The sequence below is a fragment of the Anomaloglossus baeobatrachus genome, chromosome 11 (genome assembly GCF_048569485.1).
Source record: "Anomaloglossus baeobatrachus isolate aAnoBae1 chromosome 11, aAnoBae1.hap1, whole genome shotgun sequence".
NCBI classification, from domain to species: Eukaryota; Metazoa; Chordata; class Amphibia; order Anura; family Aromobatidae; genus Anomaloglossus; species Anomaloglossus baeobatrachus.
This window is the reverse complement of record NC_134363.1, coordinates 182,837,490-182,861,712: the sequence shown is the minus strand read 5'-3', so window position 1 is coordinate 182,861,712 and position 24,223 is coordinate 182,837,490. Positions and strand designations below refer to the sequence as shown.

The following is a 24,223-nucleotide window of genomic DNA, read 5'->3' as shown; positions in this document are numbered from 1 at the left end:
GTTTTTTTGCTTTTGTTTTTCTTTTTTTAACATTGTCAATGGTAAAACGCAGGGAAAAATGCAGAAAATAAGTGACACACTGCTTCTTTTTTTCTGCAACCAAAACTGCAGTCAAAAAAGAAGCAACGTGTGCACAGCCTTTTGGATTTCTCATAAACTTTGCTGGGGAAGGTCATACATGCAAGTTTAGGACAACAAACTGCACACAAAACTGCACCAAAAAAGCAGCGTGTGCACAAAGCCTATAAACGCTCTTTTTTGCAGCAGCTTCTTTCCTGCCAAAACATGGGCTTTATTTGTGCAGAAAAACTCTGCTATGTGTGCACATAGCCTTAAAGGGGGTGTCCCACCTTCGTAAGATGCTGATCACTTGGAGTACAGATCACGGGGATCCCCATAAATTCTGAAAATGGAGTTCTGCCAAATTTGAATGGAGCCGCGACCCTTCAGAGCTTTGATCTCGGCTTTGGTAGGGTCTCATCCGTGATGTGAATACGTGATAAATTGGGAAGACACAAACAGACATGTAAAAAAAATTGCTGACAGTGATCCTCTAAAAACAACCCTCCCCTCCTCCAAAAAATCCCAACTAATTGATGGGCAGAGTAAAGCAAAGCTTCATGATCATTTTCACCTATGAGAGATATCACATTAGCGCCAAAGGTTTTATAAAAATACTTGACTGGCGCATTGGAGGATCATCTGTAGAGCGTTCGCCACGCACGTCATATCTGATGTAGATCATGGATCAACATTTTAGGTCATGGGTTGAACTTGATGGACTAAAGGGGGCTTTACACGGTAGCGATATCGCTAGCAATTTGTAGCGATAGCGAGCGTGCAAGTACCCGCTCCCGTCGCGCATGCGATTGTTGGTGATCGCTGCCGTAGCGAACATTATCGTTACGGCAGCGTCACACATACTTACCTGGTCGGCGGCGTCGCTGTGACTGCCGAACAATCCCTCCTTCAAGGGGGAGGGACGTTTGGCATCACAGCGACGTCACCGCAATGTCACTAAGCGGCCGGCCAATCAAAGCAGAAAGGCGGAGATGAGCAGGACGTAACATCCCGCCCACCTCCTTCCTTCCTCATTGTGGCCGGCGGCAGGTAAAGAGACGTTCCTCGCTCCTGCGGTGTCACATATAGCGATGTGTGCTGCCGCATGAGCGATGAACCACCTGGATAAACAACCCTTACCGATTTTTGAGTGTGGGACGACCTCTCCATGGTGAACGATTTTCACCATTTTTGAGGTCGCTTAAGGTCGCTGGTCAGTGTCACACACTGCGATATCGTTAATGACGCCTGATGTGCGTCACTAACAACGTGACCCCGATGACAAAATATACGATATCGTAGCGTGTAAAGCCCCCTTTAAGTCTACCTTCAACCTTAAACACTATGAAATCCAGCATCACCAAATTACCGCCGAACGTGTAGCCTCCCATGACGGTCACAAGTGGGAGCAGCAATGAAAGACATATTGGTTCTCATGATTTTTCCCAAAAATAGAAAAGCGACGATGGTAGAATTCTCGGCTAAAATTCAGTAAAAAGCAGCAACAGTGAGCGAGAGGTGACATCATCATCATCATCAACATCACTGTGACTGCACAATAGCATATAATATGGATTAATATCTCAAACCTTCCCCCCTTATGTTATTATAGGTCAGTTCATTAACTTACCCTAAAAATTTATAGTACGGAGCACAATATGATTAGGGTTATCGGATTACAGCAAATACAGCTAAAATACTCGGGCACGTAGTAATTCTATGACATATACGTATAATCACATAATGTATAACAAATAATTGCCATTGTTGGATCGTCCGGGAACCAGGGCTGGTGGACAGCAGTGAGAGCGGGCGGAGGGCGGCGGACAGAGCGGGCGGAGGGCGGCGGACAGAGACAACTCCAAAGGAAGTTCTATTAGATTTTGTACTTACAAATGGATAGATTATCAGATGTGACTGCGGCGGGGACCTAATGTCTTAGTGATTGCCTATCAATGTGATTTACTGGACTGCTATATAAAAAGGGCTTAGATTTTAAAAAATGCTGACACAAACCATAGGAAAGGATAAAGGCAACGGAAGGAATGGTGGGATTTATTTAGAACATTAATAATTCTGTGCATCGGAGGCTGGATAGTCACACGAAGCGGCTTTGTAGCGGCTGTGTCCAGACAGTGCGGTTTTATCTTTTTTTTTATGCATTTTGAGTGCAGATTTGAAGTTTCCTGATGGCAGCGAAGTGAATGAGAATCCTGAAGTCTCGTGCACACGTTGAGTATTTTCTCCTTGCAGATTTAATCTGCAGCATTTCAATTCATTTAGGATTTTTCCTACAGATCTAATGAATGGGAAAAATCTGCACATATAAAGTGTTGCAAAAACGCACCAAAAGGGTGGCAAAAAAAAGCCCCACATTTTTGCTGTTGCATTTTTTCGGCCAAGAGATGCAGAAATGGTGCAGACCTTTTTTTTGCACCAAATACTAAACGTGTGCACAGTCCATATATACATATACATATATACATATATATACATATACATATACACATATACATATACACACACACACATATACACATACATGCACACACAAACTAAAATAGTGCAGGAAGACAGGAGGTAAAATCCATAAAATGTGAGAATATTAAAACAAAAAATAATTTAGGTCTGAACTGTTGCTACTTCCTTCTGCTGCTTTTTACAGATTTTAAGTTTTGCTGTATACTCTAATTACATTATGAGAAAATCAGCATGTTGACCTGCCCCCATGATTTACACTGCAGCTCTGCTTTCTTCAGGCTGTGCTGTATGAGCATGAGCTCACTAGAAAGAGCGCGGATTTTCAGTACAGAAAGGATATAATAAAAAAACAAAGTAAAGTACATAAACAAATGGTAAGTAAAATATGGTTGTATTGTTAGGGACAGTACATGGTAATGTAAGCAGAACATTGGACAGACACTTAGGATTTACATACGATCTTCGGAGACAACCTTACCTTGGACATGAAGTCTCGCTGCAGCGATGTCCATTCCGACCTGTGACACTCCGCGCTGCAGTCTGTATATTAATGGCCTCGCTCAACTGGATTCCTACATAAAGTTCAAAAGAAATACATATTAACTTCATAACCATCTTACAAAATGTAATACATCAGATTACATGGATTTGCAAATACATCTATGTGCGCTGTGTATGGGAGACATCATCGCAGCTCATCTCCACCCACCAGCTCAGAGACAACTGAAAATAAGGCCATGTTCATACATCAATGTGACTGTTACAATCAACAAGAAAGAGACTGATTTTTTTTCTTAGCTGTGTCTTAATTGCTTATGTTTTTTCCTCATCTCTTTTTTCTCCTCTGAAGCAGGCACTGTCTGGAGTTTTTATTCACGGACTCTTAACAATTTATCAGTTAAAATCAGATGAAACTCAGATACATCTCTGCTGTACACATTCTGTCATTCATTTTACACAGACCCCCATGGCCTAGTGATGAGGTCTGATCCAAAAACCGGATGTGAACAGGGCCGGCTCGGATCTATGGACCTGAGACCCGGAACAGTTTTTAAAACTTTTGTGTGTATGGATCAATGAAACTCTATGGGTCAGTGTGCGGTCTGAGAAAAAAAAATATTGGTTGGTGCTAGGACACGTCACTCTAATATATGAATATAAGAGGGAAAAAAACTGGTGAAAAATACAAGGTAAAAGTCATAAAATGGCCAGAAATACTGTTACTCCTCCACACACATGATGTCACGGCTGTGTCACGTGTGACAGTCATGTGGTTCCTGGCTATAGAAGGTCACAGTGGATGTACAGAATGCTCCCTGACTTTCCACTGTTCCTGCTGTCAGTACTCATTGGTATAGGTAGCTTTCCTGCTAGATTCATCTCTCTCCCTTTTGGATCCAGCAGGAGCTCGACTTCCTCCCAGCTGTTGATTGTCAGTATTCCCTGGGTGTTTATATACCCCTTCTTTCCTTTGGACTGGTTCTGGCGATATTTTCAGTTCCTTCAAGCCGAGGTTGCAACCAGGTGGCTTGTACTCCTCTGTGGTATTGTTGCTGAAAGCTATGCTGAACTTCTACCTGAGTCATCTAATGATAAAGTAGTTCATGCGTTTTCCCTCCGTGTGTCTGCCTTGTGTCTTCTATAGTTGTTTAGTGGGGTTGACGGAGAGCTCATAACATCAATTCTCTATTTAGGGTCCAGCAGTAGGGATACCTAGGGTCAGGTATACTTGTGTCACACCAGTGGTTAACATTTTAATTGATCAGGTGTTCACCAATGGAACAATACAGGCCCCTTTAAATAATTCTCCCCCACACTTCGTTTTATATCAACCTGATGAAGATATTGTGCATATCGAAACACGTTGTGGCTGATAGTTCAGTAAAAATTATTGTTGCTATCTATTACATTGTGGCCTCCGTAGCGCTCTATCAGACCGTGCTTTTTTTCCCTTCATTTGGGTCAGGTATATGGCTCTGCGCATAGGTGCGGAACCTATCTAGGGTTGTGAGGGACCCCAGGAACCAGTGGTAGGTTTGGTCAGGTGTCACCATCTTGCCTCTCTCTAGACACAGGGTTTCTCTTCCCTTCCGCTGTGCACTTGGTACTTCCCCATACCTAGCGTAACACACAACCACATATTCTGAAAAGTCGCCTGAAATGACAATTGTGGGCACATCTGCATAGATAGTGCTTAGGGGTACTTTGCACACTACGACATCGCAAGCCGATGCTAGCGATGCCGAGCGCAATAGTCCCCACACCTGTCGCAGCTGCGATATCTTGTGATAGCTGCCGTAGTGAACATTATCGCTACGGCAGCTTCACATGCACTCACCTGCCCTGCGACGTCGCTCTGGCCGGCAAACCGCCTCCTTCCTAAGGGGGCGGGTCGTGCGGCGTCACAGCGACGTCACACAGCAGGCGGCCAATAGAAGCGGAGGGGCGGAGATAAGCGGGACATAACATCCCGCCCACCTCCTTCCTTCCTCATTGCAGCCGGGATGCAGGTAAGGCGATGTTACACGCTCCTGCGGCTTCACACACAGCGATGTGTGCTGCCGCAGGAACGAGGAACTACATTGTAACATTGGTCCTTCTAAAATTATGGAAATGACTGACGCTACACCGGTCATACGATTGACACTTTTGCGCTCGTTAATCGTAGTAAAAAGGATTCACATACACCAATGTCGACAGTGACGCCGGATGTGCGTCACTTTCGATTTGACCCCCACCGACATCGCACCTGCTATGTCGTAGTGTGCAAAGTACCCCTTAAAGTGGACTCGAAATTGGCCAAAAGTGACTTGTACCAATAAGGAAAGGTGTCGCATACGTAAGGTGTAGCGCTTAATTGGTCTTTCATTAGAATACAAATGCATTTTTATTTTCTACATCTAAAACACAAGAAAACAAACATGAAACGAATGCGGTTTTAATTTCCACCTAATGCGAGCGCGGTACATATCTTTGGTTAATTTGCTGTTATGATTATCAGCTTGTAATGTGGAGATTACGCCATGTCATTTTATGCAGAGTATAATCATATTTTCCAGCTTTATACCTTGACAACAGTCAAAGTCCAGAACAGACGCAGTTTTCTAATCAACTTTAACCACAAGAAATTCGAGAGAAAAATAGTCTGAAACTTGTCCGCGCGCCCGTTCTATTGTGGAATTTTCACAATCACGGCCTCTACCACGTTTCCTTCTTACCGGGACCCTGAAGATTGACTAACTTTCTTTTTTTTTTTTTTTCTTCTTTTTAATGAAAAAAAATCCTGAACTTGTTCCACATTTCTTAATTTCGAGACAAGGTACAAAAGTTTAGGAAAAGCAGCTAATTGTTAAATAACAAAGGCGACTGTAAAGATCCATTCCAGATAGGGACGGAGCCAAAAATGGAGCCAAATGTGTCAACACGGCTACCAAGAGACCTTGTGTCATTTTAAGCAAATATTGTGGCGTTTCCATGACAATCCCTGTTTTGAATACGCTTCTTGCTCACATTTTGAAAGAAAAAAAAAATGTCCCTTCCTGTTTGCTACTTAATAAGCAGATTTTAGTATTGTGGGTTAGCAAAAAAAGTAATAAATGGAGGTTAAAAATGATGCGGCGCTGGAAACCGGGGATAAAGGGGGCAAAATACGTTCTATTAGAATCACCGAAATATAACTAGAAAACTGAACGTCCATGAAAATGTAAAGATAGAGCTGAAATCATCCATACAATTAGCATGAAGACAATCAGGAGGCTGAAGCCTCCGGGGTTATTTCAGGTCTTTTCAGAAACCTGGAAGAGAAATTGCTCAGGACCAAGGTGAAAAAATCCCTCTGCCACATTGTTACAGAAGCTGCTGTGCGGTTACTCTAAAAACTTAGGACAAAAACTGAATAAGCCTATGTGTGTACACTGCAGTTTTGTTTCTTCAGGGAAAACAAACCCCAACAAAAAAAAAACAAAACCTGTTTTTTTGTGCTTTTTTTGCCGGCTTTTTTTATAGCATTGTCAATGGCAAAACGCAAGGAAAAATGCAGAAAAGAAGGGACATGCTGCTGCTTCTTTTTTTCTGCAACCAAAACTGCAGGCAAAAAAGAAGAAGCGTGCGCACAGCCTTTCAGCTTTCCCATAGACTTTGTTGGGAAACATGCAGTTGAGGATCACAAACTGCACCAAAAATGCAGCAAAAAAAAGCAGTGTGTGTACAAGGCCTTAGGCTGTGCGTGCACACTAAGTTTTTGGTGCAGAAATTTTCTGCACCTTCTGGCAGAAAAACACACCAAAAGCATTTTTTTTTGGTGCGTTTTGTGCCATGCGTTTTCTAGGGAAATCAATGGTTGGAAGGGCTACAAAATGCAGTAAAAAACCGTACCAACAATTGACATGCTGCTCTTTTTTGTGCACTCAAAACTGCAAGGAAAAAAAAAAAAAAACAACGTGCGAGCACTTCAGAATTCTCACGGACTTTGCTGACTTGGGCCACAAACTGCACCGTGCGCACAAGGCTTAAAACTGTAAAAAAAATCAAAAAATCAAAAGGATAAACATTATTTTCACACTTTTGGTACTTTTTATTATTTTACATTGTCTAGATGAGTTGCTTTAATTTTTATTCGTTAATAAAGACATGGAAATATTGGCCTGTTTAGAAGTAAACCACTAATCCCCTCCCCCAGCACAAACAAAAACTCAAATGTATACAATTATCTAAGAATTATCTAATTTTCACCAATTTTTCTAAATTCATAATCAATTTCTCCGGCGGATGATGCCCCCTCATCTCTTAATTGACCCAGCTTACTAATCAAAGAGGCACAAGATATTAAAAGATGCTATTTTTTTGTGCCTATGGGACATGTGCCAAAATTGGCTACTTTGTTAGGCTACTTAAATTTGTTAATAAGTCCCCCCAACTCCCAATGAGAAAAAAATGGCCAGATAATAGCCAATATGGTGGGCGACCGCTATCTGCTTCCCACCCCGGTCTCTTCCGAGCGTTATGGCCGCACATCCACACGTGAGGATGATCAGTCGCCAGAGTCACTTAGGCTACTTTCACACATCCGGCTTGAGCCCTGCGGCTCAATCTGGCTGTGCAAGCTATGCAACGGATGCGGTGAAAACACCGCATCCTTTGCATAAGTTTTTCCCATGCGGCCCGCCCGGTTTTTGCCGCTTGCGGCATGCTACTGAGCATGCGCAGTGGCAAAAACCGCATGCGGCGGCCGAATGCGGTATTTGCCGCATCGCGCCGCATCCGGCCGCCATAGGCATGCATTGAGAGATGCGCCGCATCGGCCGAATGCGGCGCGATGCGGTGTTTTTTGCCGGAGCAAAAAACGTTGCAGGGGACGTTCGATCTGGCCGCCGCATCGGCTAAACCTGCCGCATGCGGCCAAAACCGGACCGAATGCAAGCCCCTGCGGCACAATACGGCACTAATGTAAGTCTATGCAAAAAAAAAACGCCACCGGCGTTTCAAAAGCTGGTGGCGGTTTTTCTGCAGAACGCCGTATTGTGCCGCAGAGCAAAAATCCGGATGTGTGAAAGCAGCCTTACTCAGGACTTTTACAACTGGAAATTGCAAGTTTGTTGCTACAATCGCTTTAACATTTACAGGAAAAATAAAGTACAAAGTTGTTACCAACCGAGAAGCCAAATAGAACGTGCACGAGTTAAGGGCTCAGCTCTATATATAAGCATCGGTTTACTAAAAATGTTTTATTTGGAGGAGTTTTGCATTTTATAGCATTTAACTATGTATGATGAATTCCCCGGTTGCTTATTAACCCTACGCGAGGCCAAATGTGCAGATCCTGGAGAAAGGACAAGATTCGAATATCGTGCAAAACATGGAAATCATTTTTTAATAATAAACAAATAAAATATTTATGAGGCCCAAATTGCTGGACAAAAATTTTATTTCAGCCTGAATAAAGCAGCTTAATTATTACCACAATTAAATTTTTACTTAAAGACGTTTTCTTTCTGGAACGATGGTATTTTCTCACTAAATACAGAAATGCTCAACAGTGAGAGGAAGACGTGACTTCTCGTGCAAACGTCCTCAGGATGGATGATAGGCCAAAATTACTCAAGTTGCGATGGATCGGCCTAAAACTGCAGCTCACAGCAACTTTGGCGGCTAAAATAAAATATCTGCATTGGATGGGATGAGTCTCTGTATAGGTGTAGCGCCAGCGTCTCTGTAGAGACACCAACTTACTCACTGCCCCAGCCGGGTCGCGTTCTCCCCAGCCCATCTACGTGTGCTGCTGCCTCCTCCTCCAGGGCCCTGTACATGCCGCACATGGTTCCCAGGAGTGCACCTAAAACACATGTGTGCACACCATCCCTCTTCCTAAAGAGCCGGCATGCTCAACCTATGGCTGAGAGGCACTGTGTATGTAAGGCATACTCCCATTAGGGGAGGTGCCTGTGCAATACCCCCAGTCTGCTACCTAGCTAGTTGTCAGGTCCTGAGCTCCTGCCCTATTGTCCCTGTCTCCAGTACCTGATTTCCCACACCTGGTTATCCCTATCGTGCCCACCATTCCTATCCGTACCCTCCTATCCTGCCTGCCTGAGTCACTCCGCCTATACCACAGTACGTCACCTGTCCTGGGCATCAGCTACCTCACTTTGGGCCCTTAGTTAAACCCCTCCAACTAAAGGGTAAGCCCGGGTCCCCGTATGGTCTAGTGGTTCCACAAGTCCCGCTTGCTGCCACTACACCAGCCACGAGCATTACAATAGCTCCTGTCTATGAAATAAAAATTCCTCCCCAACTTTTGCCCAAGACATAGGTGTGATAACTAATCTTACTACATTAGAAGTATGGGGTCCATAATTAAATTTGATCTCTTTTTGAGTGCCGGACCCCCAAGCAATCCAGCTGGGTGACGGACACCAAGGCCCTTGGGTCACTAATCTCCGGGCACCCAGCTTCAAAAGACTTATTCCACTGCTTTCAACACAGCAGTAATTCTCCATTTCTATAGATTAATAAAAAAAAAAATGAAAAAAAATTTGGCAGTGGATGTTGGAGATTGTAATGTGAATAAACAAATGAACAAAGACTTGGAAAGATCTACACAAAGAATGAAATGTTCCCTTCCCTCTCTGCGCCACAGACCTGCACTGTCTTACATAAGGCAGGACTGGGTGGAACGTAAATTCCAAACCGATTTCTTCCCATTTATTTACTATAAATACAGATTAGCAAAAATGAATGCTCTTTTTTATTATTCCCACGCCCGGTTGTTTTCTGAGACACCTGTTCTCAGCCTTAAAAGAGAAGCTGGAAGGTGCTGGAGGAAGCCTGGCAAAACTGGGGGTTGGAGAGATATATACATGGAACTTGCGAAGATCAGGAATATATTTTACAATGTAAAGATCAACAAAAAAAACTAATTATACGCTGCAAAAACACAAAGTATCCAGATCCACTGCAGGAGAGGAAAAGCTGCCAATTTACCTAATCCAATGTCTATAAAAGGCGAGCTGAGACACATCGGCCACATTCTGGTTTATTCACCGGTGACGTGCAATATTCTCATTCAGTCCATATCATCCAGGTGAAACTCTGCAACCCAGTTTACACCATGCATCTCCTCAACCTCGAAAACAAAAAAAGAAAGTAAAGCAGTCCCCCAATGTAAAAAGACACTGAGCCTGGTCTATGTCACACATATTTCGGCTCAATATGGATCGTTTTAAAACTATAGTTTTCCATAAAAACCAAAGAAAAAAGTTTTAAAAGTTTTGGACAAGTTGCATAATGAAAGTCAACAAACAAATTCTACCGTCTCCTTTCACAAGTTTATTAAAATACAGTTCTCAAAATAAACAAAACACACATTTGTTTCACCTCATTTATTTTTATATATATTTTATTTTTTTTTAATGTGTTGTCAGTGGTTCACCTGATGCTAAAGGCCCGGGGCAGCTCTCAAAGGTTGTCTCAGACACATACGAAAAGAACTTTTCCCCCATTGTTAATAAACACAGCCAGATATGCTAAATATTTGACAAGTGCATGTGATTTTTGGGTTTTCTCTTCGACTTATAAATACATTTGTGTGTGTAAAGCTTTATACATCCTAAAAGGTCCCAAGCCTGGTAGAATAAAAGGACGCTTGGGGTATTTACAGCAGACCCTAATACAGCTGTAATAGTGGGCACAACCAACAATCTGCCACTGAAAGGTGGGTGGGTTATCGCCTGAATTGCGTTAGTCATATGCTGCGCGTAGATCTTGAGGATGAGGAGAACAGATCGCTCTGGAGCCTCAGCGTTTCATCACGACTTCTCTTCTTCAGATGGTTCCTAAAACTGACGTCAGTATCAAGGTCGGTCCCTTAGGTGATGATATCCTGATCTTTGCAGTTCAACAGAATTGTAAAACTGTATGTACAGTGACAAATTCCACGGAAAATACAGAATACAGAGCAGCCAAGTGGTAATTATTTAGAGATATGACACATTATCTTATCTTTGCTGCCTTCACTAAAATCTGAGAAGGAAGTATTCCCTCCACCGAGTCCTCCGCCATAAATTAGACAAGACTCCAAGTTCCCTCATTTTCATAGCAATCCATAAATCCTTAAAAGGATGGTGGCATCAAAAAACGACGAGTTTTTATTAAACATACTCTATGTACGGGTCAAAGGTTTTCTTTATTCTTATTGAAATATCCACATTGTAGATTCAGACTGAAGGCAGCAAAACAACAATGTAACACACGGAGGCAAAGCGGAAAAAAACAAGTATGAAACAAGCCAGAATGTGTGCCAAACCTTAGATTCCTCACAATATTCCTGCTTTTACTCTGACGTCAGCTTTACACCCCCTTGGCATTTTCTCCAGCATCTTCATCAGGTCGTCACCAGCAGTGGTCATAACAGTCTTGAAAGAGTTCCCAGAGGTGCTGAGCATTTGTGGGCTGCTTTTCCTTTACTATCCATCCAACTCATCCCAAACCATCTCAATAGGGTACTAGAGATTGGTGAGGATGCCATGTCCTCTGATGTAGCCTCCATCACTCCCTTTCTTTACCACAAGGTCATTACATAGCCTGGGGATGCATTTTGGATCATTGTCCTGTTTTAGCACAAACGTTAGTCCCAACAAGAGTAACCAGGCGGGATGGCATGAAGTTGCAGAATGCAGTAGTCGCCATGCTGGGGAAGTGTGTCATGAATTTGGAATAAAACAGAAGCAGAGTCACCAGCAGAGCAATCCCGCACCATCAAACCTTCCCTTAACATTTCTGCAGCTGAATGGCGCGCTTCTTGGTACCAAAAATCTAAACATGTTAACTCCTCAGACAACACTACAGATTTCCACTGATCTAATGTTCGGTCTTTGTATTGCTTAGACCAAACCAGTCTCTTGTTGGTGGTCTTCAGTTGAGGCTTCTTTGCAGTAATTCGACCATAAAGTCCTGCTTATCACAGTCTTCTCTGGAAAGTTGAGATGTAACTGCTACTTAATGTCTATGCATCATTTATGAGGGCTTCTAATTGAGGTTCTGTCAGTTTGTGATTTTTTTAGACTGGTAACTTTGATGAGCTTATCCTCTGCAGCAGAGGTAATTTTTGTTCTTCCTTTGCTGGGGCGATCCTTATGAGAGTCAGTTTGTGTCTACCAATTGAGGTTTTTCAGGACTGCACTTTAGAATATCTTCAAAATTTAAGCTATTTTCAGGACTGACTGACCTTTATGTCATAGTAGTGATGGACTGTCGGTTCTCTTTTCCTAGTTGATGGTTCTTAGAACAATCATAGAATAAGGCTCAGCACTGAATGAAGCCATGTATCAGCACAGCCCCTGCGAAACTCACCATGTTCACAAACAATTTATTGAGGCCAGTGATTTCACAAATGACAAATCATTCCCAGGCATCTGCCGGTAGGTTAGAAGTAAACCTCAACAGCTTACCTCATGCCCGTGTTTGCAAAGTTTCCCCTCTGAGACTCCTCCGACTACGGGGACGCTTGTTGACCTCAACAAGTAAAACATTACAATCTCAAACAGACATGCGCAGTCCAGCAGGTAGAATATAAAAAAAAAAAAAATCTTCTTTCGTAATTAAATAAATAGTGCAGATATAAACACGCTCTGGGGACATCCTAGGCAAATGGTCATTGTTGCCTATTTGTTTCAATCACTAAAAAAGTGCCATTAACTCTAAAATGAAACTTTTACTACAATATGTAACAAAGGAAGAAAAAAAATAAAATAAAAACCTCATCCCAGATTTTTCCTGCCAGACCTTCTGTGATGTTTTCATCTCTGTGTCTGTCTGGCACTTAAGTCTCAGAAGTGTTTGGAAGTTCCTTTGCAGGATAGTCCCCTAGACCCATCGCCTTGTCATCTGCGCGCTGATTAGAAGGTCTGCTCCTAGACGAAACGCGGTTCCGGGTATTTTTTTTGTTGTTTTTTTTTAATTCCTTGAAGTTTCCTCTTTAATTGTTAAGTCTGGATAATCCCTGAAACAAGGCCTGCTCTTAATTTCCCTCTGATGTTCGGTGTTCTGTTTTTGGTTGTGTGGTTATCACACCTCTGTTTTGCAGGTTTAAAAGCAGAAAGTTAATGCCCTTTTATTTCAGGGTGGCGGCGTGTAAGGACTTATTCAGTAGACTGCAGCGACAATGGAGAGAGGGTTGTATGTTCTCGGCAGCCTTCCTCTGTCAGCTCTCCAAGCAGCAGGGCCACACATGAAGTGCCTGTGGGAATCTGGCTGAAGGACAGGCACACTCCATCCTGGAACTTTTAACGGGGTTTTCCCCAGGTGTAAATTGCTCGTAAAACAGTTCCTCTAAGTGGATTTACAATTTCTACTTTATTTATAACATTTACAGGGGGATGACTATAAACCAGGCTGTGGAGCCCGTATGCGTGGGACCATACCTCCGAAACGTCCCGTCCTAGAATCCAAGGAAATGGGCAATGACCGCTATGAAGAACAAAGCATCTAAGAAAATGAATGAAAACATATTCCATCAGTTAGGCCAATGATACAATATAATTCCCACTTTCACAATTCGCAGAGAAGATCTCCTGTTTGAAATGTATTGTCAGGCGCAAGACCATAGCGATGAGCGACGTGGGGCCAAGGTGCAAGGTTCAGGGGTCCGGGCACAGATGGCGGAGCACCGAACGCTGCACTCTGATCCCGCAGTTGTTGCCCTATCTAACCCAGACAATGACAGCTACATTTGCTACTATATTGATTGGGCAGTGTTATTTAGGCCTTATTCTGTGCATGTTATTTGAGGACTGATTGTCTCCTGAATTAGTGTATTATTTGGATACTGCACTATAACAAAAGTGAGTACACCCCTCATATTTTTGTAAATATTTTATATATTTTCATGGGACAACACTGAAGATATAACCCTTTGATACAATATACAGTATCAGTGTGCAGCATGTATAACTAAATGTGGTGCCGTCTAAATAATTCAACACAGCCATTAATGTCTAAACCGCTGGCAGCAAAAGTGAGTACACCCCTAAGTGAAAATGGCCACATTTTGCCCAATTAGCCATTTTCCCTGCTCCTGTGTCATGTGAGTCATTAGTGTTACAGGGTGTGAGGTGTGAATGGGGAGCAGGGGTGTTACATTTGGTGTTATCCCTCACACTCTCTCATACTGGTCACAGGAAGATCAACATGGCTCCTCATGGCAAAGAATTCTTGCAGGATCTGAACTAAAGAATCATTGCTCTACATAAAGATGGCCAAGACTATAAGAAGATTGCTAACACCCTGAAACTGAGCTGCAGCACGGTGGCCAAGACCATACAGCAGATAAGACCGAATCCATTCAGAACAGGCCTCGCCATGGTCGACCACAGAAGCTGAGTGCACGTGCCCAGCGTCATAGCCAGACGTCTGCTTTTCAAAATAGACGTAGGAGTGCTGCCAGCATTGCTGCAGAGGTTACAGGGGTGTGGGGTCCGCCTGTCAGAGCTCAGACCATACCCCGCACACTGCAGAGGTTACAGGGGTGTGGGGTCCGCCTGTCAGTGCTCAGACCATACGCCTCACACTGCAGAGGTTACAGGGGTGAGGGGTCTGCCTGTCAGTGCTCAGACCATACAACGCACACTGCAGAGGTTACAGGGGTGGGGGTCCGCCTGTCAGTGCTCAGACCATACGCCACATACTGCAGAGGTTACAGGGGTGAGGGGTCCGCCTGTCAGTGCTCAGACCATACACCACACACTGCAGAGGTTACAGGGGTGAGAGGTCTGCCTGTCAGTGCTCAGACCATACACCACACACTGCAGAGGTTACCGGGGTGAGGGGTCCACCTGTCAGTGCTCACACCATACGCCACATACTGCAGAGGTTACAGGGGTGAGGGGTCTGCCTATCAGTGCTCAGACCATACGCAGCACACTGCAGAAATTACAGGGGTGAGGGGTCTGCCTGTCAGTGCTCAGACCATACACCACACACTGCAGAGGTTACCGGGGTGAGGGGTCCGCCTGTCAGTGCTCAGACCATACACCACACACTGCAGAGGTTACAGGGGTGAGGGGTCTGCCTGTCAGTGCTCACACCATACGCCACATACTGCAGAGGTTACAGGGGTGAGGGATCCGCCTGTCAGTGCTCAGACCATACGCAGCACACTGCAGAAATTACAGGGGTGAGGGGTCTGCCTGTCAGTGCTCAGACCATACACCACACACTGCAGAGGTTACAGGGGTGAGGGGTCTGCCTGTCAGTGCTCACACCATACGCAGCACACTGCAGAAATTACAGGGGTGAGGGGTCTGCCTGTCAGTGCTCAGACCATACACCACACACGGAGGAGACCGCCTGTCAGTGCTCAGAACATATGCCGCACAATGCATCACATTGCTCTGCATGTCTGTCGTCCCAGAAGGAATCTTCTTTTAAAGATGATGGACAAGAAAGTCCTCAAAAAGTGTGCTGAAGACAAGTAGTGTAACAAAAAGGAGACAGTTGCACTCTGTTGTGCTACATGTGGAACAATGAATATAGGAATATAGACATGCATTACTGCTATGAAAAATATGTAAAAATTGAGATACTTCGCAAACAAAAATGCGGTATGATCAGACCATGTCCCTGCATGGTCAGACACAGCCATTACACAGTACACAGCAGGGGCACATATAGAAGATCTCAGCATAGGAATTTTTTTAAACACTTCCAATTGTGTTATTATGTCAAGATCTATTAATTAAACTCAACTTTATTTATGGAAAAACCCCTTTAATGTGAAAGCAACCCCTTTGCCCTGCATCAAAAATAGAGCGGAAAAACACTTGTGTATTAAAAAAAAGTATAAAAACATTCTTGGGAATGAAAATACTCATCTTCAAAGCGGCATAACAGAAACGAAACTAATACAAAAAAGGATAAAATTAGAATATTGACAACTCCGTGAAGAAGAGACGGACTGTCACTACGAGCCATCGGGCCCCTGCTAAGTATATTATCCAGACAAGTATGGAAGTGTTAAAATGGCTGGTGGAAGGATTCTACAAAAACACTCAGCAAATATGACATGGCAAATCCAAGATCTGCGTCCCAGATCAGAAGCATGAAGACATAGCAGCGCGTCCCTCCCCAATCAATACCACAGAATGGAAGTCAGGCAGTAAACATGGCAGCAGAAGGAAATCAATGAGCCCTGGCAGATCGGATCCCTTTAACTTCCAGGGATCAGTAACTCTAAGAGAAATCAATCCTTAGGCTGCTAAGCAGACGCAGAGCTGCCCGAAGAGGCACGGAAGATAGTAATAGCTCAGCCTCGCGCAGAGGAAGACACAAACTAAGGGCTGCCGCGATTACAACTTGGGCTTTTCACTACAGAGTTTGGATTTTTGCTCCTATTCTATTCATAAGTAATAAACCTTCCTATGCGACATTCACCGAGTCCTACATTATCTTCATCTCTTCCCAGCAGTCACTGTTCCAACCAGTTATTGAGACAATAATAATCTGCACTGAAACCGTCCTAACCAGAATAAAAATAAATACATTAATGATGTGACCCAAGCTCCCGACAGAAGAGCAAATTCCGACATTATGAATGTGTTTCCTAATAATTAGGTGTGGCTGATTGGTATCTGATCTATGTCAGTAAAAACACCCAAAAAGAAAAGATTAGTAAATCTAGGGCAATGTCTGCGAGAATATCCTCATTCTTCTCAAGTCCATTCTTATTTTGTGTACTACTGGATGGGCAGAGGAGGCAGGGGGACAGTGGCGGTGAGGGACAGCAGCAGCAGGGGGACAGCGGCGGTGAGGGACAGCAGCAGCAGGGGGACAGCGGTGGTGAGGGACAGCAGCAGCAGGGGGACAGTGGCGGTGAGGGACAGCAGCAGCAGGGGGACAGCGGCGGTGAGGGACAGCAGCAGCAAGGGGACAGCGGCGGTGAGGGACAGCAGCAGCAGGGGGACAGCGGTGGTGGTGGACAGCGGTGGCAGGGGGATAGCGGCGGTGAGGGACAGCAGCAGCAGGGAAACAGCGGCAGTGAGGGACAGCAGCGGCAGGGGGACAGCGGCGGTGAGGGACAGCAGCAGCAGGGGGACAGCGGCGGTGGTGGACAGCGGCAGCAGGGGGATAGCGGCGGCAGGGGGACAGCAGCAGCAGGGGGACAGCGGCGGTGAGGGACAGCAGCAGCAGGGAAACAGCGGCAGTGAGGGACAGCAGCGGCAGGGGGACAGCGGCGGTGAGGGACAGCAGCAGCAGTGGGACAGCGGCGGTGGTGGACAGCGGCAGCAGGGGGATAGCGGCGGCAGGGGGACAGCAGCAGCAGGGGGACAGCGGCGGTGAGGGACAGCAGCAGCAGGGAAACAGCGGCAGTGAGGGACAGCAGCGGCAGGGGGACAGCGGCGGTGAGGGACAGTAGCAGCAGGGGGACAGCGGCGGTGGTGGACAGCGGCGGCAGGGGGATAGCGACGGCAGGGGGACAGCAGCAGCAGGGGGACAGTGGCGGTGAGGGACAGCAGCAGCAGGGAAACAGCGGCAGTGAGGGACAGCAGCGGCAGGGGGACAGTGGCGGTGAGGGACAGCAGCGGCAGGGGGATAGCGGCGGTGGTGGACAGCAGCAGCACGGGGATAGCGGTGGCAGGGGGATAGCAGTGGCAGGGGGATAGCAGTGGCAGGGGGATAGCGGCGGCAGGGGGACAGCAGGGGGACAGTGGCGGTGAGGGACAGCAGCGGCAGGGGGATAGCGGTGGTGGTGGACAGCAGTGGCAGGGGGATAGCAGTGGCAGGGGGACAGCAGCGGCAGGGGGATAGCGGCGGTGGTGGACAGCAGCGGCAGGGGGATAGCGGCGGTGGTGGACAGCAGCGGCAGGGGGATAGCAGTGGCAGGGGGATAGCGGTGGTGAGGGACAGCAGCAGCAGGGGGACAGCGGCGGTGGTGGACAGCAGCGGCAGGAAGATAGCGGCGGTGAGGGACAGCAGCGGCAGAGGGATAGCGGCAGTGAGGGACAGCAGTGGCAGGGGGATAGCGGCGGTGAGGGACAGCAGCGGCAGGGGGATAGCGGCGGTGAGGGACAGCAGCGGCAGGGGGATAGCGGCGGTGAGGGACAGCAGCGGCAGGGGGATAGCGGCGGTGAGGGACAGCAGCGGCAGGGGGATAGCGGCGGTGAGGGACAGCAGCGGCAGGGGGATAGCGGCGGCAGGGGGACAGCAGCAGAAGGGGGATAGCGGCAGGGGGATAGCGGCGGTGAGGGACAGCAGCGGCAGGGGGATAACGGCAGCAGGGGGACAGCAGCGGCAGGGGGATAGCGGTGGTGGACAGCAGCGGCAGGGGGATAACGGCAGCAGGGGGACAGCAGTGGCAGGGGGATAGCAGTGGTGGTGGACAGCAGCGGCAGGGGGATAGCGGCGGTGGTGGACAGCAGCGGCAGGGGGATAGCGGCGGTGGGGGACTGCAGCGGCAGGGGGATAGCGGCGGTGGTGGACAGCAGCGGCAGGGGGATAGCGGCGGTGGTGGACAGCAGCGGCAGGGGGATAGCGGCGGTGGTGGACAGCAGCGGCAGGGGGATAGCGGCGGTGGTGGACAGCAGCGGCAGGGGGATAGCGGCGGCAGGGCGATAGCGGCGGCAGGGGGATAGCGGCGGTGGTGGACAGCAGCGGCAGGGGGACAGTGGCGGCAGGGGGATAGCGGCGGTGGTGGACAGCAGCGGCAGGGGGATAGCAGTGGTTGGGAACAGCAGTGGCAGGGGGATAGCGGCGGTGGGGGACAGCAGCGGCAGGGGGATAGCGGCGGTGGTGGACACCAGCGGCGGTGGGGAGACAGTGGACACCATGCTCGACCAGATTCTAATGGGGGTGATTTAGCATTATTATAAATGCCATGCCCCTTACAGTGGTGACTGCTGACTCTATAGACTAAAAGGCAACTTTAACAAACATGGTCTTCAAACACTTTTTTTGCCACCATGATTAGACATTTGAAGTCGAATCACAAATTCACAAGAGAAACTGCTGCACTCCCAGTGACTGCTGCTACCAGTCCTAGCTACTTGTAGGCGCTGTAAGAAACTGCAGCAATTTGGCTGCAACTCGTGATATACAGAATTATTATGGGATGCTATTTTCTTTATTTTTTTATGGACAACCCTTCAAAAAGCCCGATGCATTTGTTCCACAATGACTATGCAAATACTGAGCGCATAGCAGAAGTGTCCATTTTATCAGTCAATGATGATGAACTAATTAAGAAAATTGTTTATCTGGGCACAAGGAGCACGAGATCACCTGTATGTGTGTGATGCTCCAAGAGAAATCGCTGTCTGCAGAGAGAGCAGCAGTCTCATACAATGCCGGATATGTATCCAACATATGCAGTAGAGATGCTCTATGAGGGCCGTCTCACACAATGCCGGATATGTATCCAACATATGCAGTAGAGATGCTCTATGGGGGCCGTCTCATATAAGGCCAGATATGTATCCAACATACGCAGTAGAGATGCTCTATGGGGGCAGTCTCCTACAATGCCGGATATGTACCCAACATACGCAGTAGAGATGCTCTATGGAGGCCGTCTCATACAATGCCGGATATGTACCCAACATACGCAGTAGAGATGCTCTATGGAGGCCGTCTCATACAATGCCGGATATGTATCCAACATACGCAGTAGAGATGCTCTATGGGGGCCGTCTCATACAATGCCAGATATGTACCCAACATACGCAGTAGAGATGCTCTATGGGGGCAGTCTCATACAATGCCGGATATGTATCCAACATACACAGTAGAGATGCTCTATGGGGGCCGTCTCATACAATGCCGGATATGTATCCAACATACACAGTAGAGATGCTCTATGGGGGCCGTCTCATACAATGCCGGATATGTACCCAACATACGCAGTAGAGATGCTCTATGGGGGCAGTCTCATACAATGCCAGATATGTACCCAACATACGCAGTAGAGATGCTCTATGGGGGCCTTCTCATACAATGCCAGATATGTATCCAACATACACAGTAGAGATGCTCTATGGGGGCAGTCTCATACAATGCCGGATATGTATCCAACATACACAGTAGAGATGCTCTATGGGGGCCGTCTCATACAATGCCGGATATGTACCCAACATACGCAGTAGAGATGCTCTATGGGGGCAGTCTCATACAATGCCAGATATGTACCCAACATACGCAGTAGAGATGCTCTATGGGGGCCTTCTCATACAATGCCAGATATGTATCCAACATACACAGTAGAGATGCTCTATGGGGGCCGTCTCATACAATGCCGGATATGTACCCAACATACGCAGTAGAGATGCTCTATGGGGGCCGTCTCATACAATGCCGGATATGTATCCAACATACACAGTAGAGATGCTCTATGAGGGCTGTCTCATACAATGCCAGATATGTATCCAACATACGCAGTAAAGATGCTCTATGGGGGCAGTCTCATACAATGCCGGATATGTATCCAACATACACAGTAGAGATGCTCTATGGGGGCCGTCTCATACAATGCCGGATATGTACCCAACATACGCAGTAGAGATGCTCTATGGGGGCAGTCTCATACAATGCCAGATATGTACCCAACATACGCAGTAGAGATGCTCTATGGGGGCCTTCTCATACAATGCCAGATATGTATCCAACATACACAGTAGAGATGCTCTATGGGGGCCGTCTCATACAATGCCGGATATGTACCCAACATACGCAGTAGAGATGCTCTATGGGGGCAGTCTCATACAATGCCGGATATGTATCCAACATACACAGTAGAGATGCTCTATGAGGGCTGTCTCATACAATGCCAGATATGTATCCAACATACGCAGTAGAGATGCTCTATGGGGGCAGTCTCATACAATGCCGGATATGTATCCAACATACACAGTAGAGATGCTCTATGAGGGCTGTCTCATACAATGCCAGATATGTATCCAACATACGCAGTAAAGATGCTCTATGGGGGCCGTCTCATACAATGCCGGATATGTATCCAACATACGCAGTAAAGATGCTCTATGGGGGCCGTCTCATACAACGCCGGATAGATTAATATATATATATATATATATATATACACACACACACTACATATATTACACTATACACACACACACACACACACACACAATATATTTATTTTTTTCATTTTTTTTTCCAAACCAAAACCAGACAAAATATCCACAAGCCAAACATTAACATCAGAGCTTCTCCTTGATGATTACATCACAAAGACGTTAAAATTAAATGTATATTTATATATTCTATACATAATAGCGACAATTCATCTGGAAGAGGAAAAAAAACCTGCAATTTGATCTGTTGTGGCATGAAAATGTTTTTCATTGCATTTTTTGATGCTGATGTCATCGGCTTTATCTCGGCACCGGGTACGCCCATGCAGCAGGTATTTCTTGTACACAAATAGAGCAAACACACACAATTAAAAAAAACTGGATTGGTAAATATTTAAATTAATTAAGGTTGGCATCTTTCTTTCGTGTGTTCCAGCGTCGTCTTCCCATTGGCTGCGAGTGCTGGTGTTTGTGCAGCTCAGGTGTGCCTCGTCCGCAGCGTGGGTGTGTGCTCCGAGCGTGCATGACTGTGCCGTGGCAGAGACAGGAGATCTGTATTCACCTCCATCTCTTTACAAAACAATCTATTATCAGAATAATGATTAGTCACTTGTAGATAGATACTGGTTAGATTCTAACTACCGTATATAATAGCACTCACTAATTCTATAGGAAAGGTGCGAGAAAAAGTCCTTTTGAAAAGGTTTTATTAAATTATAAAAAACAGAAACAGCTCCACTATTGCCCAAGGTGATGTCTGGTATTGCAGATCAGTGCAATATTTTCATATTAGGAGGGTCTTTTAAACCTCACATGCCTCTGATAAAAGCTCACCGACATCATTTATGGCAGTCTGTATTCCCATTGATGCACAGCAGACACCGGCCGCCATAAAGACCGGAGGTAGTTCTCAATATAAAATTCTCTGAAGGACTTTAAAGTTTATGGGATCACGGATAGTTCAGAAATACACCTTGTTCCCAGGTTCTGTTGTTCTGCAGACACCAGTCAGTGAGCTCAGTGGCTCGTGTAGTCTGATGATCTGCAGCCAATCAGTGAGCTCAGTGGCTCGTGTCGTCTGAGGATCTGCAGCCAATCAGTGAGCTCAGTGGCTCGTGTCGTCTGAGGATCTGCAGCCAATCAGTGAGCTCAGTGGCTCGTGTAGTCTGATGATCTGCAGCCAATCAGTGAGCTCAGTGGCTCGTGTAGTCTGATGATCTGCAGCCAATCAGTGAGCTCAGTGGCTCGTGTCGTCTGAGGATCTGCAGCCAATCAGTGAGCTCAGTGGCTCGTGTAGTCTGATGATCTGCAGCCAATCAGTGAGCTCAGTGGCTCGTGTAGTCTGATGATCTGCAGCCAATCAGTGAGCTCAGTGGCTCGTGTAGTCTGATGATCTGCAGCCAATCAGTGAGCTCAGTGGCTCGTGTAGTCTGATGATCTGCAGCCAATCAGTGAGCTCAGTGGCTTGTGTCGTCTGAGGATCTGCAGCCAATCAGTGAGCTCAGTGGCCTGTGTCTTCTGAGGATCTGCAGCCAATCAGTGAGCTCAGTGGCCCGTGTAGTCTGAGGATCTGCAGCCAATCAGTGAGCTCAGTGGCCTGTGTCTTCTGAGGATCTGCAGCCAATCAGTGAGCTCAGTGGCCCGTGTAGTCTGAGGATCTGCAGGTAATCAGTGAGCTCAGTGGCCCGTGACGTCTGATGATCTGCAGCCAATCAGTGAGCTCAGTGGCCCGTGCAGACTACTCAGGCAGAGCCTCTGAGCTCAGTAATTGGCTATAAACAACAACAGACCTTTGGAGCAGCGATGGAGACTCAATGCTGGACCCACAGAGTGAGAGTAGAGCTTAGGATTTTTTATTTACTTAATTAGTTTTTTTTAAACCAACCTGCGCCTAGGGAGATGATTTATCTGAAAATGGAAAACCCCTTTAATGTTCTTGCAGTTTATTGTCGCAGTGGCTTAGTCGCTCGCACTCTTGCCTTGCAGCGCGGTGGCTTAGTTGTTCGCACTCTTGCATTGCAGCACGATGGCTTAGTCGTTCGCACTCTTGCATTGCAGTGTGGTGGCTTGGTCGTTCGCACTCTTGCCTTGCAGCGCGGTGGCTTAGTTGTTTGCACTCTTGCATTGCAGCGCGGCGGCTTAGTCGCTCGCACTCTTGCATTGCAGCACGATGGCTTAGTCGTTCGCACTCTTGCATTGCAGCGCGGTGGCTTAGTCGTTCGCACTCTTGCATTGCAGCGCGGTGGCTTAGTCGTTTGCACTCTTGCATTGCAGCACGGTGGCTTAGTCGTTCGCACTCTTGCATTGCAGCGCGGTGGCTTAGTCGTTCGCACTCTTGCATTGCAGCGCGGTGGCTTAGTCGTTTGCCCTCTTGCATTGCAGCGCGGTGGCTTAGTCGTTCGCACTCTTGCCTTGCAGCACGGCAGCTTAGTCGTTCGCACTCTTGCATTGCAGCGCGGTGGCTTAGTCGTTCGCACTCTTGCATTGCAGCGCGGTGGCTTAGTCGTTCGCACTCTTGCATTGCAGCGCGGTGGCTTAGTCGTTCGCACTCTTGCATTGCAGCGCGGTGGCTTAGTCGTTCGCACTCTTGCCTTGCAGCGCGGTGGCTTAGTCGTTCGCACTCTTGCCTTGCAGCACGGCGGCTTAGTCGTTTGCACTCTTGCATTGCAGCGCGATGGCTTAGTTGTTCGCACTCGCATTGCAGCGCGGCGGCTTAGTCGTTTGCACTCTTGCATTGCAGCGCGGTGGCTTAGTCGTTCGCACTCTTGCATTGCAGCGCGGTGGCTTAGTCGTTCGCACTCTTGCATTGCAGCGCGGTGGCTTAGTCGTTCGCACTCTTGCATTGCAGCGCGGTGGCTTAGTCGTTCGCAGTCTTGTATTGCAGAGCGGTGGCTTAGTCGTTCGCAGTCTTGCATTGCAGCGCGGCGGCTTAGTCGTTTGCAGTCTTGCATTGCAGCGCGGTGGCTTAGTCGTTCGCACTCTTGCATTGCAGTGCGGCGGCTTAGTCGTTCCCACTGTTGCATTGCAGCGCGGCGGCTTAGTCGTTCGCACTGTTGCATTGCAGCGCAGCGGCTTAGTCGTTTGCACTCTTGCATTGCAGTGCA

The 24,223-nt window shown here is 46.8% G+C and overlaps 1 protein-coding gene across 2 annotated transcripts in view; it reads right to left on the bottom strand.

Moving 5' to 3' along the window:
- The window catches only part of CASZ1 (castor zinc finger 1), a 263,998-nt gene that overhangs the window by 193,253 nt on the left and 46,522 nt on the right, over nucleotides 1-24,223 (bottom strand). Inside the window, exon 3 of one of the 2 annotated variants that reach the window (XM_075328030.1) lies at nucleotides 3,020-3,113. In XM_075328030.1, the coding sequence (XP_075184145.1) occupies nucleotides 3,020-3,053 (34 nt within the window). In that variant the 5' untranslated portion in view covers nucleotides 3,054-3,113. Of the gene's footprint in view, nucleotides 1-3,019; nucleotides 3,114-24,223 lie in introns of those variants that run through there. The other variant, XM_075328033.1, reaches the window with a different exon arrangement.